General features: G+C 57.5%; 1 protein-coding gene across 2 annotated transcripts in view; it reads right to left on the reverse strand.

Moving 5' to 3' along the window:
• Window positions 1-3,040: 3,040 nt before the first annotated feature.
• Window positions 3,041-15,013, reverse strand: part of CDH4 (cadherin 4) — a 473,737-nt gene continuing 461,764 nt past the window's right edge. For both annotated transcript variants that reach the window (XM_061125799.1, XM_061125800.1), the window contains 8 exons: window positions 11,813-11,998; window positions 7,393-7,646; window positions 6,747-6,889; window positions 6,083-6,316; window positions 4,997-5,230; window positions 4,676-4,815; window positions 3,834-3,998; window positions 3,041-3,327 (listed from right to left, as the gene is read on the reverse strand). In XM_061125799.1, the coding sequence (XP_060981782.1) occupies window positions 3,121-3,327; window positions 3,834-3,998; window positions 4,676-4,815; window positions 4,997-5,230; window positions 6,083-6,316; window positions 6,747-6,889; window positions 7,393-7,646; window positions 11,813-11,998 (1,563 nt within the window). In that variant the 3' untranslated portion in view covers window positions 3,041-3,120. The remainder of the gene's footprint in view (window positions 3,328-3,833; window positions 3,999-4,675; window positions 4,816-4,996; window positions 5,231-6,082; window positions 6,317-6,746; window positions 6,890-7,392; window positions 7,647-11,812; window positions 11,999-15,013) is intronic.

Below are 15,013 nucleotides of genomic sequence, written 5' to 3' on the forward strand. Positions count from 1 at the left end.
TACACAGAGGTGCTCCCCCCATGGGATCCCGGCATCGCGGAGCCTGTCGTATGTACACCACATGGCCAGAGACTGTCTCACAGGGCGCTCTTCGTGGGGGAGACTGTGTTTGCTTTTTTGGTGTTCCTTTCAGCCTTGACAAAACCCAAGACTCCCTTCCCTGACATTTCCCCTCAGAGAGAACAGAGTTGTCTCGAAGACCTGGGTGGGTCAGTGGTGCTCACAGTAGGGAAGCCTGATGGCTGGCTGGTACCCTGACGCTCTGGCGGTGGGAGGCCTGGCGCCTGGGTGTTCTGAGAACACGAGAAGGGGAAGGCCGGAAGGGCTGCCGAGGCCTGATAGGCTCGGGGCCCCGGGCTGGGGATGCCTGCTTCTCAAGGCTGGGGTGTCCTTGCAGGTGAGTCCTGGTCACAAGAACAAAAATCTCTGCGGGCACAGGACCTGCCCGAGCACCTCGCCAGCGCTGAGTCCAGGCCTTCTCTGGTCGCCCCTCCTAGTCTGGACCCGTCACATCTACAAGCTACGTGAGAAACGTTTGACACTGACTGTGTAGCTAATGCTAACCGTTGGTTGGGACAGAGTTCCCGGATGCTTCTGGGAGTGGGTGGGGGTCTCCAGGGGCTGTCTGGGGTGGAGGTGAGGAGGGGCTGTTCTTCGGCTGCCTGGGAGCAGGGATGGGGCCTGTGTAACATAGACAGATTGTGGGGTGGGGGCCTGGCAGTAATGAGAGGAGGGGGAGAGGAGCTGCAGGGAGGCTGGGGGGCTGGTGTTCAGGACAACGAGCTGTGGGCTGGGCCTGGCACCCCATCCCTGGGGTAATCCCAGGACCCTGGGGACCCAAGGAGGCTTCAGGAGTCCAGTGTGGAGAGTTCACAGCTGTCTGGGTCCCCCACCCCATATTCATACTTAGAACTTTGACTCAAAAAAACAAACGCGAGATTCCAGCTCACATCTCACCAACCCTGAGGACACTAGCAGTCCTCAAATGGCCACGCCCCCAGGTGCTGGGACAATCCTCATTGGCTGTCTGACCCCGAGCGATTTGCATAGCAGGAAGCGGGTATCCCCCCACCTCGGCAGGCTACCCACCCAGGTCTGTGAGATGGCCTGTGTGCCTGGGGGCATTAGTACATGACCCAAGTGGCCGCTGCCTCCGTCCACCTGTCCCTTCTCCCTCCCTGGGCCATTGTGGACAGGGTCAGGATGGACCTGCCTCCCTCAGGCTACAAGCCGAGTCGCCTCCCCAGCTCAGCTCAGCCCTGGGAGAGTGGATGGAATTAGCGAGGAGTTTGGTTTGGGGAAGACCCTGACGTCCAGCGGAGACACACCCACGCAGATCACACACACACACACGTGTACACTCAAGTTCATCTTTGAGGCTGAAGCTGTTTAGAAAAGAGGATGACCATGGCATTGGGGGCAGGCCATGGGCGGGGGTGTGGATCAAAGACCCCCCCTCCATGGAGAACATGGGGAGTATGTGCACCCCTGTCTCAGGTCCTCTGGAGGCCTGACTCCAGGAGCAGGCCCAGGGTGGGGCTCCAGGGCAGGCCCGATGCCAAGTCCTGCTGGGGAGCCGAGAGCAGGTGAGGATTCCCCTGGAGGGGCCTCTCCAGCCAGCCCAGGTGCCTTCATACCAGGCAGGCTATCCCTGGGTGATGCTTGGGGGAGAAGCTGCTCCAGGGCATTTTCTCACCCGTTCCCCTCTAGCTGCCCACCCCCCGCAACCCTGGCAAACACAGCAGGGGCTCTGGTGGGTCCTTGGGACGCAGCGCCTCTTGCTGTCCTGTGGAACTGAGCCTGGAGTCTGGTTTGAGAGTCACACTGCCCATCAAGAGGGCACATCCAGGTCTGAGAGCTTGAGCAGCTAACTGGCCCAGCAGCTGCTGGGTGCTGACATGGGTCCAAAGGAAAGGAGACTGTTCCCGGCAGGCATGGCCCAGACACATGTGTGGGATGGACGGCACAGATGATGGGACTGTTTCGGCATTGGAGTAGACCTCTGCCATCCTTGTCAGCTCCTGGGTTCCAGAGACCGGTCCAGAGGGGCAGGGCTGGGGCAGACCCCAGAGTCTCCTGCTGGCTGTGATGGTTTCTGGACCCCAAGTGAGCATCAGCTCTCCCTGTGGTCGGTGCAGCCCTGCCGGTGGCCAGAGACATCCAGAGCCTTTGGGGGCTGGACTGGTGCGTGTCTGGGGGCCTTTGACTTGGGGTTCCTTGGGAGTCTCATTGAGAGGGTGGAGGGCTCATGCCAGGGGTTGGTGGGATGCTGGCTGGTTTTGCTTGTGGTTTCTTGGGACACCATACTGTCTTGGACCAAAGATAGTGGGGACCTGGGTGGCTTTCAGGGTCACAGTTGGCCCTGGGGGAGGCCTAATGATTGACTGGGGGGCCCTGGGGATGGCCAGGGGCAGCCATGGGGAACATCAGGGACGGCCCCAGCTGTTTCCAGCTTCTGGGAGTCGGGGCAAAAGTCAGAGTCACAGTGGGTCTTGGGTCCACGGGCTTGGCCTGCACCCAGGGGACTCGCTGCTGCAGAAGCTGAAGGTGGGTCTTCGTGCTGACCTGGGGACCCCATGGGGTAGGAGACCCTGACTGTGGACAGCAAAGCATGAGGACTCAGAGGGGCTGATGGGGTTTGGACCTGTTGTTCTTTGTCAATTTTGTCAAGCAAGTCACCCATTTGTTTTCTTGATAAAAGATTTAAAAAAAAAAAAAAAAAGGACACATTCTTCCCAATTCCTTAATTGGTGCCTTCAGAGCTGGGACTAGCCAGGGCTAGGGGCGCTCAGGACCGGGTGGGGGGTCTGTCTGCTTGCTTTTAGTCGCTCCTGAGTTTGAGGGAATCTGATACATGTACCAAAAGGCACTTTCATTTTTTTTTTAAAACAGTGCTTCTGTCCTAAGAAATTCAAGTTAAGACAGAGTGCCTCTTGCTCTCCTCAGTGCTGAGTCAGCCGCGGGTCAAGTGTTCATGCCAGACAGCTGGGGCGGGGGCAGGGTGGGGACCCCCACCACGGAGTGACACGGCCTTGCGGGTCGGGAAGGCCCGTTGCCTCCTCCAGTCCTGCTCCTCCCGTCCGTCCGTCCGTCCATCTTTGCGTCCGGCGGGGAAGCCCGTTAATCCTCCTCACCGCCTCCGTACATGTCTGCCAGCTTCTTGAATCTGGGCCCCCAGTCGTTCAGGTAGTCGTAGTCCTGGTCTCCGGAGCTGGAGGAGTCCAGGGAGCTGACGGAGCCTGCTGTGGAGCCGCTGCCCTCGTAGTCAAACACCAGCAGCGAGTCGTACGGGGGCGCCGTGGGGTCATTGTCGGCTGCGCGCAGTCCCTGGGGCCACAGAAACGGGGTTAGAGTGCGGGGCGGGGCCGTGCGTGCAGTAGGTGCTCAGTAAGTGCTGCCGTATGTCCTTGAAAGGGGTCTCAGAGCTGAGTAGAGCAAGGTTTACCGACTGGCCTGGCGGGGGAGGCGGCCACACACCGGCTTCGCCGTGCCCCCCTTTCCCACAAAGGAAGATGCGCAGAGGTGGGGCGCACCCTTGATGCCCGTGGACTTGGCAGGTGGGCACCTTGGGCTCAGTATCAAGACTGGGGGGGAGCGAGCTAAGGGAGGGACCCTGTTGGCTGGAACTTCAGATCCCAGATGTCAGGAGGGGCCCTCAAGTGTGTGGTCAGGGGGCGGCTTGGCCTGCCCCCCACCACACCCCCAGGCAGGGCTCAGTGAACCCAGGTCTGAATCTGCCTCCTCACGCCACCCCCTCACAGAAAAGTGAGCTTTTCTGGTCCGTGTGAGCAAGTGTGCCCCCCCGCCCCCCCACCCCCCACCAGACCACCCACCTCATTGATGAAGTCGCCGATGTCTCCCGGGTGGGGCACCACGGGCCTGACTGGGTACTGGGGTTCGGCGCCCACGGGCCTCTCGTCCACCCGCCGCACTCCGGGGGCCTTGCTCAGCACGTGCTCCATGGCCTCTGGCTGCTGTAGCTGGCTGAGGTCGTAGTCCTGTGGGGGGGGGGTGGTGGAGTCCACGAGGGGGCCCAGGGTGGGGGACAGCAGGCAGAGACAGGGGGGAGGTCCATGGGGCGCATCCTCATCCGGCTCTATCACCTGGTCTGTCCTCCCTGAAAGGCTTGCCTCGCCTCTGTCCATCAGATCCTGTCTGTCCTCAAGGCACATGTAGGGTCTGTGCCCCCAGCCCCCCACAACCTGGGTCCACCCCTCACCTGCTCTGTACCTCGTCACTGACCTGGGACTGCTGTTACCCCACTTCACAAGGATCTCTAAGCTTCCATGGGGTAAAGTGACAGTGAAAGTCGCTCAGTCTGACTCTTTGTGATCCCCATGGACTGTGCTGTCCATGGAATTCTCCAGGCCAGAATACTGGAGTGGGTAGCCTTTTCCTTCTCCAGGGAATTTTCCCAACCCAGGGATTGAGCCCAGGTCTCCCACATTGCAGGTGGATTCTTGACCAGCTGAGCCTGGTAAGGCTCACCCCAAATCCCCAGTGAGGCCCAACCCACAGCTCCCAGGTCCCCTTCAACGAGCCCCGGGATGCAGGGTGGCACAGGCCTGGGGTCAGTGGCTGAGGGAGGTGCGGGTGGGGGCACAGGGCTGAGGGGAGGTCACAGGGCCTGCCGGGGGTGTGCTCAGCAGGGCTGGGCAGGCCCCCACAGCCTCACCTGGTCCTCCTCGCCGCCCCCTTCCTCGTCGTACTTGAGGATGTTGTCCCGCACGTCGTCCTCGGGGTCGATGAGCAGCTGCTTTGTGTGACGCTCCTTCTCCCGCCGCTTCATCCACACGACGAAGAGCAGGACCATGGCTGCGGGGTGGGGCTGCTGTGAGCAGGCGTGCGTGTGTGCACCCTCGGGAGTGTGTGGAAGGCGGGCACGTGTGGCCACTGGGGCCCGTGTCCATTACCACTCCCCTCGTCTGGATTGGGCTGGTGGCAGACTCTGGTGGGTGGGGTGTCCCCCCGCCCCGGAACCTCCAGCCGCACTCACTGAGCAGCATGACGATGCAGATAAGGATGGCCACAATGGCACCTGTGCCCAGCCCGGCTGCCGCCACTGCGCCCACGGTGGTGCAGTCGCCGTTGTCGTCGCACGGGCACACCTTGACTTTGATGATGGACGTGTGGGACAGTGGTGGGTTCCCCGAGTCCGTGACGGTGATGGGGACGTCGTACACCCCGGCCTCCAGGTGCAGGACGCGCAGGCTGAGCTGGGCGTAGTCACCTGGGTGGGGGCGGGGCGTGCTCTGCTCAGCGGGCAGCCAGCCCGCCCTCCTGAGCCAGACGAACGCAGGCAGAGGCTCGGCCTGTCTGGCTAAGACACACATAGGCACACACGCACATGCACACACACATACCACACACCATCTGTTGTCCTGTAAGGTTAAGAGACTTGGCAATTCAGGAATAGACCAATTGCAACATGTAGTATGAAGGAATTATTTCCTTAACATAGAAAGAGTTCTACCAAGTCAATTAGGGAAAAAAAGAAAACCATTCCAAAGAAAAATAGTGAAGGACATTGAACAGATAATTCACAGAAGCAAAAAATGGCAAATAGATGAAAAAATGTCCACTGGTAGTTAAAAGATGCAAGTGGAAACAGTGATTTTAGCTAAGAAATTAGAAAAATGATTTTAAAACAATAATGCTGTGTTGGCAAGGTTTGGGGAACAAGTAAATGCTATCAGAACTCCAGAACTTGGAAGCCCTGTCCACCAAGGCCATGGCTAGGAAAGTGCCTCAGGGAACATGGTGGTGGTGGGGGGGCCCATTGTTCGATGACTGGCTCGGGGAGTGGTCTCGGTCACATGCGGTTACAGTGGCAGAATGGTCATGTGGAGCTCTTTAAAGGACAAAGTTGGGGCCTGCCTTGGGGCCTCCTTGGTGGCTGAGCCCTGGAGTAGGCAGGGCCCCTGCCCTGCAGGAGAGGGTTGCGCAGCCCCTGTGAGACTGGCTCCTGACTCCACTGCTCCTGCTTCCCTGGTGACAGGCCTGGGTGGGGCTGCCCTCCAGACTCGGTCTGACTTTCCTGGCGACCAGGCAGCCAGTGGGCGGGTGCCCGAGGTGGGCTCACCATTGAGGCGGGTGACAGTCCAGTTGTTGCGCACGCTCGCTGGGACAAAGGGCAGCTCGAAGACGTAGGGCCCGATGTTGGGGTCCACGTCAGCATCAGCTGCTGTGATGTTGATGGCATTCAGGCTGGGCTTCTCACAGACCTGCGCCTCCTTGGGCAGCAGCTCAGGGGCATTGTCGTTGATGTCGATAAGATAGATCTGGAGGGTCCCAGTACCGCTGGCTGGGGGGATCCCTGTGGGTCGGACATGGGCAGTCACGCGGTCACTCCTGGGCTCCACGAGCACAGGCCTGCCCAGGACACACCCTATGGCCCCATACACTGACTCTGCTGTGTGACATACACAGCGACTCATTTGCACACCACGCACAAGCGGCACACGCCTGCGGACGTGTGGTCGTCCTGGAGCCCCCAAGCCCAGCCCCTGCCTCAGTGCGGGCCCACGCTGTGGGAGGACTGGTGCCGGCTGGCCAGAGCTGCTCCCTCTGTCCTCTGCTGACCGTGGTCCTGCCTTTTGGTGGCATCTCCAACCTGACAGTAACAATCGTGTTGTTTGGCTGAGGCGGGCTTCGAATGGATGAGGGAGGGGCTCCGGGGCACCAGTGGCTGAGGGGGCCCCGCTCACAGCCCCCCACCCAGCACATCTCCCTGCCTCTGGGCGCACCATTGTCAGCCGCCAGGAAAGTGGCCTCATAGACGTTGTTCTTGATGTAGAGAGACTCGCGGTCAAGCACAGCCGCCGTGCTGATCTGGCCGTTGGTGGCGTTAATGTGTAGCCAGTTCGCTGGGTCTGAAAGCTTTGAGTATCTGCAGGGAGGAGGAGGGGTGAGACGAGGGGCTGGGGGAGCCCCTCCTGCCCGCCCGCTTGCTCTCTGAGCTCACTGGGGCCTCTCACTTGGGCCGGTGACAGCAGTGGCTGGGAGTCCTTGAGGAGGACGGGCTACTCAACCTCACAAGAACCGTGGGAGGCAGATTCTCCTATCACCCCCCTTTACAGAGGGGAGACGGGGGAGCAGAGAGGGCTGGTGACTTGCAAAGTCACACAGCTCAGGAATGAGCGGTGGGGTCCGGACCCAGTCTGACACTAGGCGTGGATTAATGTCCTTCAAGCTTTCCCCACTGTCTTGTGTTGGGGCAGCTGGGTGGCTGGTGATCCAGCTGTCCCCAGACTGGGCCTCCCTGCCTGGGGGCACCCCTAAGCACCCACCCAGGACTTTCTGGGTCTCAGGTTTCATGGGGCACTTTAGGACTCTTCTCTGTGAAGCACGAGGCACCCCTTCCTAGGGCCTGAGGGCGCTCTGCGGGCCCACCTCACAGCCTGCTGCATGAACCGGTCGGGGTCCACTGCTGAGAACGTGGTGAGTACGGTGCCAGTGGGCACGCCCTCCTCCAGGCGGATCAGCTTGTGGTTGGAGGGGAAGTAGGGGGCCTCGTTGATGTCCATGACGGAGATGGTCACCCCCGCCGTGGACTGGAAGGACATCTGGATCCCGCTGGCCAGGGGCGCCTGGTTGGACACCATCACGGTCAGCATGAATGCTCTGTTCAGCTCGTAGTCGACTGCCTGGAATGAGAGGCACCAAGAGGGGCAGCCGGCTTAGTGCCCACGGGGCTGCTTGGTCTGCACCTGCTAGCTCTGGGCCCAAGAGGCTGGTCCCCAGGAATGCCGTCCCCCAGCTTCTGTGTCTGGCTTCCTGTGGGGTTAGGGCAGTGGGAGGAGAGAGAGAGTGGGGTTGAAGGACCTCACACCTCACCTTCCACCCCCAAGTCAGGGAGTGGCAGCAGCTGGGTTCCCTGGGGGCCACAGTTCCCCCAGGCGCCCCCCAACCAGGCCTCCAGCTCTCATCCTGCATTGGGAGTGTGGAGCCCCCACCCTGCCCCTGACACCCTGGGGGGCTGTTGTCTGTCCAGGCTGCTCACGTGCTGTGGTGGCTGCAGGGGTGGCCCCCAAAGATGTGTCCACCTGGAGCCTGTGAATGTGCCCTTTGGGCACATAGGGTCTTTGCAGGTGTGATGAAGGTGAAGGTCTTGAGAGGTGTTGCCCTGGATTGAGGTGGCCCCCAGTCCAAGCATGGGTGCCTGGGAGTCAAGGGAGAGAGACTTGAGATGCAGGGAGGGGCCAGGTGAAGGCGCAGAGGCAGAGGTGGGGTGGTATGGGTCCAGCCAAGGACAGCACCAGGAACTGGACGAGGCTGGGGGGACCCTCCCAGAGCTGTGAGAGGACATCCTTCAGTTGTTGTCACCCATCCGGTCAGGGGTGAGTTACAGGACACCAGCCCCTGAGGGCTTGCGGGCCCTTCACCTCTGTGTGGGCCCCTGCGTGAACATTCTTTCCAGTTCACACACGTGTTGGGGTCTTAGGACCCTGACTGATAAGCACTGGTGTGGTCTGCAGGGTGTGGCTGGCCTGCGGGGTCATCTTCACATGTTGAGGAGGACGAAAGCTGCACAGAACTACCTGGGGCCCTAAGATGTGTAATTATTTGTGGCAGAGCTCGCAGCAGTCTCACTGGACAACAAGCAGCACGTCACACTGCGACTGAACTTGAATAATTCTGCTTGGATGCATGTGAAGTAGCACGTGCCCGAGAACGTTCACCACAGCATCATCTGTATCATTCACAGAGGATGCCGCGGTTTCCACGGCACTGGTGGGTGGACGAGCAGCGTCCACACAGTGGGGACATTTGCAGCTGTAAGAACCAGGGCGATGCACACAGAAGTGGCGAGACCTCCCGGATGGATTGGTGAGCTGAAAAGGCAGCATCCTTCATGTGCTGCCTCTTGTGTAAAAGGGGGAGAGGAGTGTGGATTTGTGTATGTACCTGCTCATACTTCTAGAAAGAAATGCTGAAAAGAGGGAAAAAAAACCTCGTTAAAATGGTCACCCCTGAGCAGAGGGAAGGACCCGGTGGAGGGGAGTCTGGGGGCATGAGTTTGCTGCATGTTTTGTCGTATAGCTTTGATTTTTGGAGCCACATAAAATCTTGTTGTTGTTCAGTGGCTAGGTCATGTCCGACTCTTTGCAACCCCTTGGACTGCAGCATGCCAGGTTGCTCTGTCCTCCACTGTCTCCCGGAGTTTGCTCAGATTCATGTCCATTGAGTCGGTGATGCTCAATGGTAATACAACTCCCAAGAAAATAATGATTTCTAGTGACTAGGACAGTATTTAGATCGTGAGTCCTTCGTGGTATGTATTCTGAGGATAACAGTTCTTGCAGAAAAGTCTTAAATTCATTTGGTCTTCCTGGTGTTGGCAGTGCTGTTTGGTTTGTTATTTTTTAAGTTTATTACGTAAAGTCAGTTCTCTATATCCATGGGTTTCACATCTGTGGACTAAATCAACCACCAACTGGAAATATTTGAAAAAAATTCCAGAAATTTCCAAAAGGCAGACCCTGAATTTGCCATACACAGGCATTTATTTATACAGTGTTGTTATTGTATCAGGTATCATAAGTTAAAATATATGTGAGAGTATGTGCAGGTTGTGTGGAAATACTGTGCCATTTTATATGAAAGACTTGAGCATCTATGGATTTTGGTGTCTCCCTGAGCTGGAGGTCCTGGGACCAGTCACCCCATGGATGCGGAGGGGCAACTGTGTGTTGTAGGTTCAAGTAAATTAGCAATTAACATTATTTGGAGCTAACCAAGATTCAGTGTAAGAGAAATGAGATCAAGTACAAAAAGCAATAAAGTTAAGTAAAACCCTCCCATGTTCAGTTTGGATGAAGTGTTCATGTGAATGAATGGGTGAAAGATTCGAGATGGTCAGGAAGCACATTCTCTAAAATGAGGGACCAGATGTACCATGAGGAAGCCATCGACAGGGCTGGCACCACGGACCCCGAGTTTGTGACAGGTCGGCAGTGGGGGGGCGGGGGATGGTCTCAGTGTGGAGAAATTCAAGAGATGGTGCAACCGAACAGTGTTGGGACCCTTTTGGGATCCAGACTTGAAAAACGGCACAGCAAAGAGATGGCCTTAGGAAAATGGAGAGAAGTTAGGTGTGGACACATCCTGGAGACTGCAGAGGTGTGGTTGGCTGTGCCAGGGGCTGTAGCGGGACATGGTTAGGAGAGCAGAGGAGGGCATCCTGAGGTCTGGAAGCATGGATAGAGCAACGCTAGCAAGCAGGGAATTGCAGTGCCAGGCGCGGCACTCCTGTCTCTCGTGGCTAGGTGCCCTTGGAAACATCTGTGATAAGTACTGTGACACATCTCTGCTAAAGGGGACTTGATGGCCTCGTGGGGCCAGTGGTCCTGTGAGACCTGTGGGTGCTGGAGGCGGGCCCCCTGCTTGCCCAGCTGAGGTGCCCCCGCCCTGTCTGGACTCCCACTGCAGTCTCTGTAAGCGTTTAGTCATAATGCCTGGTACATCAAACTCATGCCTTTTCAGCCTCTGTTACTAAATAAGCTATGGAGTACAGGAAGGAGTTTAAGAAGTAATCTAACTGGGTGGGCATGGAAAGGGGGCTGAGGGTGCCTGCCCACGGGAGGGCCTGAAGGCGGCAGCAGAGATCGGGGTTCTGGGGCCGACACCCTCATCTCCTCCCCACTGTCCCCTCACCACCCCCGATGACCCTGAGGGGGGACTCTTATCCTCTGCAGGCGTGGTCTCATCTGCCGATAAAAGGGGTGTTTCACAGAGCCCCCCAGAGCCCCCAGTGAGGCACCCCATCCCTCCATGGCACTTACCCCTTCATGGCTGAGGCCCCCCTGCCCCGCCAAGACCTGTGTGGCTGCCAGATCTCCAGCCCCTCCCCCAGGGTCCCCCTGAGAGTAAAATGGGGGCCACTTCGCTTGAATACACTGTTTCATAGAATTACAGTGGTTTCGTCTGTGAACAAGTCACTGGAGGAAGTGATCTTTCTCCCGTGTGTATCAGGTCGTGTCCCTGGAGGACGTGGGATAATGCTGCGTTTGTGTTAAAACTGTGTCACCATGTGAGCGAGGACACCTTCCAGAGGACGGTCATGGCCAGTAAGGTCCACAGGAGGGAAAGGAAAGTGTATTTGTCATGGGGAATATGATCAATTGTAACAGGGAATATGATGAATTGTAATGGGGAAAATGATCAGTTGTAATGGGGAAATCAATAGGTGATTTGCTCCCACCCTTCAGTCGGAGTCTGACACACTCACCTGGTCTCTGTTTGGCCACCTCCCCCCGACATGGCCACGACCTCTGCTCAAAGCCCAGTGGTCTATGCCCCGCCGAGAGGGAGTAGCCCAGTGCGGGGTGCAGGCTCTTGGGCCGGGGGCATTAGAGCCTGTGGGGAACCTGGGAACCGCACTGTCCCCACGGTCAGGAGGCTCCAGGGGAAGCCTTGCTCTGGGAGCTGCAGGGGGAGGAGGGGCTGGAGGGACTGCGGCCCCTGAGCTGGCCTGCTCCCTGGTGTTCTCTCCTCCTGACCCTCCTCTGGGCACCTGGGTCACAGCTTGCTCACTGCCCCCGACAGGGCTTGTCATCTCCTGAGGGGAAGCAGGAGAGGCTGATTCTCGGCTTTCGAGCTTCGGGAGCTTTGGGCCGGGTGTGGGGAGAAGATGGGAGAGTTCTCTCTTGGTGGGGCGGGGGATGGCAGGTCACACTGGCAGCGTCCTGGGGGTCATGTGACTGGTCCTTGTGAGACTGCCTTTGACCCTGCCTTTTGGGAGTGCAGGCACTGAACCTGGACGTCGTTTCTGTTACGTCTGTCTTGGGGCGGGAAGTGAGGGAGCACCCACCTTAACCACGGTGACCATGCCCTCGTTGGTGGTGGGGTCCGTGCGGACGCTGAAGTGGCCCGAGGGGTCCCCACTGATGATGCGGTAGACGGCGTTCCAGTTCGGGGAGTGCGGCTGATCTCGGTCCATCACTGTGAGGTTTGCCACCACCATCTCCACCCGGTTTTCTGGAACTTCCCCTGCGTACTGTAGGGTGTCAGAAAAGACAGTGTGAGGAACCCACATGGAAGCCTGGTGAGATCAGAGAGATCCCTGGCCACCCTGGGGTCTGCCCTCTGCCTCCAGCTGCTTCCACACAGTGATCCCCAGGGGTCGGCCCATCCCACGTCTGTGCCAACCCAAGGGCGTCCAGAGAGGCCCAGGCTTGTCTGCATACCGAGCCCCACCTGTGACACCCGAACACCAGGTTGCTCCCCTAAGTCCCCTTCACGCTGCCCTGCTCCATGCAGCGGGGGACCAATGCTAGTACCTGGGGCTTACGAGAGAGTAAAATGTGCTTGTGGGACAGGAAATGAACAGGAGTGGGCAGCAGCTGCAAAGGGCTTCCTGAACCGAATCGCCTCTGGGTCCCTGATGGGCTCTGGGGCCTGTTTCAGCAGCTGTGGCTGGGCAGGTGACCAGACACGGAGCCTTGGCCCATTTTTTCCTATCGCAGCTTGGTGAGGGCTTTGAGCCATCCCCGTCAGTGAGTGTGGTTCACAGGGCAGCAGTGGTTATGGGCAGGCAAAGTGTGTGTGAGTGTGCGTGGCTGTTGGTGCTGGTGCTGAGAGAAAGCTGAGCGCCTCCCACCAGTGAGAATCACTGCTGTGCAGACATGGCCCAGCTCAGAAGAGCCCTGATCTGGGTTTATGCTCTGCATCAGTCTGGAAATTCTTCCTTGTGAACGAGGGCCCTGCATCCTTACTTTAACACTGGACCTGCAAGTCACGTGACTGACCTATGACTGCGCAGTGTGCTTTTGGGCCACAAAAGCCGGGCACAAACCTGGACAAATAGCCAGGGCTTCCTTGTGTTCACAGCAGCGCAGCCCTAACCATGGTTACCGACTTCCGGGTGAAGTTTATTGGAAAAGGGTATTTTAATTTCATGCAGGTTTAATAAAGGTTCTCAAAGAAGGGCCTTAAGCTGGTAAGTCTGATTTAGGATTTTCTTGTCAGCCTTCCCCTAGCCATCATGAGTTTTTAATTTAATTTCTGAGGTTTTCAGGCACAGGGAAAGCCTCCCCCATGCCCCATGGGATACTAAGGCAGATATTTGGGAAAGGAGGGATTTAAGGAGTGTTGGAATGGGATTTCTTGCCTTGCTGTAATCCAGAACTCACACCTACCCACCCCAGGGGCAGGTGGATTTCCTGTTCAATCCTAACTCCTCCCAAGGGAGGGTCACGGTAGCAGAACAGTTGGCAGGGAACAGGGAAGCCCAGCGACCCCTCAGCTGCGCCGAGCAGATGGAGGTGACAGCGCCTGCCCCCCACCCGCTGGGGGATGCCAAGCCCCCGAGATGTTGCTCTGTGCCCCCTATTCAAGCCATGACTGGTCCCATCTCGGCTCAGGTCTGAGGACCTGCCCCCTCCTGCCACCTTCTCCCAGGGCCCAGGACCTGGTATGGCTGAGGGTGTGAACTGCGAGGGGGTGCCCCTACCTGGCCCCTGCCTGGGGATCTGTCCTGGCAGCCCTTGTCCAGCCAGGATGTGGTCGAGCCCCACCAGCCTTGGGGCCTGAGGGGCTGAGTTGGCTTCTGTTGGGAAGTGACATCCCAATAATTTTAATGTATATTTTTTCAGTTTCTTTGTTATTTGCAGTTGGGGTTTCCAGTCTCCTCCTCTTCTCTCCTATCCACCCTGCACTTCTGGGCTCCTCTCTTCTCTCTTCATTTTTCTACACGTGAGGCCCTGGGGACTCCACAGGGAGGGAAGTTCCAGCTCAGGGATACGGGCCGAGAGGGATGGAGCTCGGGGTGGCTGGTGCAAGGGGTCGGAGGTGGGGGCGGCACAATGTCCCGGTGATTTTAATCTTTGAAGTTTAGTTTCCTGTCCAGTGAAACTGCAGCGATTTCTGTTGGCTGCCGAGTTTGGAATCGGGAGCCTACAGGTGGGAGCCGTGGCTCATAATAACGGGGTGAGACCTGGGGGCTGACATCCATCCTCCTCCACCCCTGGGAGGAGCCCAGGGCCCAGGACCGGGTGGGAGGCTGCAGCCTCGCCCCTCCTTGCGGTGATGTGGTAGGAGCTCGTGAGTAACGCGGGGACGTGCCCCCGTGACACTGGCTCAGGGGAGGACCTGACCCTCAGCCATAAGACACCTTGAAGCTCCTCGCTGGCTTTGTGGTTCACAGGCGGGCTTGGTCACCCCCTTTCCAGAAAGCGGGGTACTGGGGCTTGTCCTCTCTTCCATCTTCAGGGAAGCCTGGGATGGGAACCGCCAGAAGCTCACCCTCCATTTTAAAGATACGTGTTTCTTGGCTCTGCCAGGTCTTAGCTGTGGCACGTGGGACCTTTTGTGGCACGTGGGATCTTTAAAGTTGTGGCATGTGGGGTCTAGTTCCCTGACCAGGGATTGAACACAGGCCCCCTGCACTGGGAGTAGGGAATCTTAGCCACTGGACCACCAGGGAAGTCCCCCTTTTAAAAAATATTTAACCTAATTTTATTCATTTGTCTTGGATGGGGTCATCTAGTCAAATACACAGTGAAAACGAACCTACCACAGTCTACAACTACGTACCTGCAGGACTCCCGGCCTCCTCTTTTGATATTTACATAATATAGTTTATTTACAAGAAAAGGATTGTTGTGCTCTTCACCTGTCCTGTCCACTGGCTTTTCAGTGATTAATCTATTTGGAGGATTTTCCATATTAGAATATATACATCACTTCATGTTTGTTTCAAGTGGTTCTGTTGTATTTGATTGTATCAACATATAAGAATTTCTCTGACCACCTCCTTTGCCATCCTCTTTTTTTTTTTTTAACAGATGAGGAAACTGGACTTGGAATGAATGTTCTGGTGCCTCCATCCTGACCTCTCCCTTGCTGAAGGCAGAGCTGGAACCCTGTCTACTCAACTGCCAAGTCAGGCCCCTTGTGATGGAAGGCAGGTACCACCCAGTGGCATTTTTAGGGCAGAGGACAAACTTCCCTGTAGTTCAGTGGATGCTCCCGGATTCACCCTGAGCTGGGTAACACTCAGGTGTAAAGAGGG

The sequence above is a fragment of the Dama dama genome, chromosome 23, assembly GCF_033118175.1.
Source record: "Dama dama isolate Ldn47 chromosome 23, ASM3311817v1, whole genome shotgun sequence".
Lineage (NCBI taxonomy): Eukaryota > Metazoa > Chordata > Mammalia > Artiodactyla > Cervidae > Dama > Dama dama.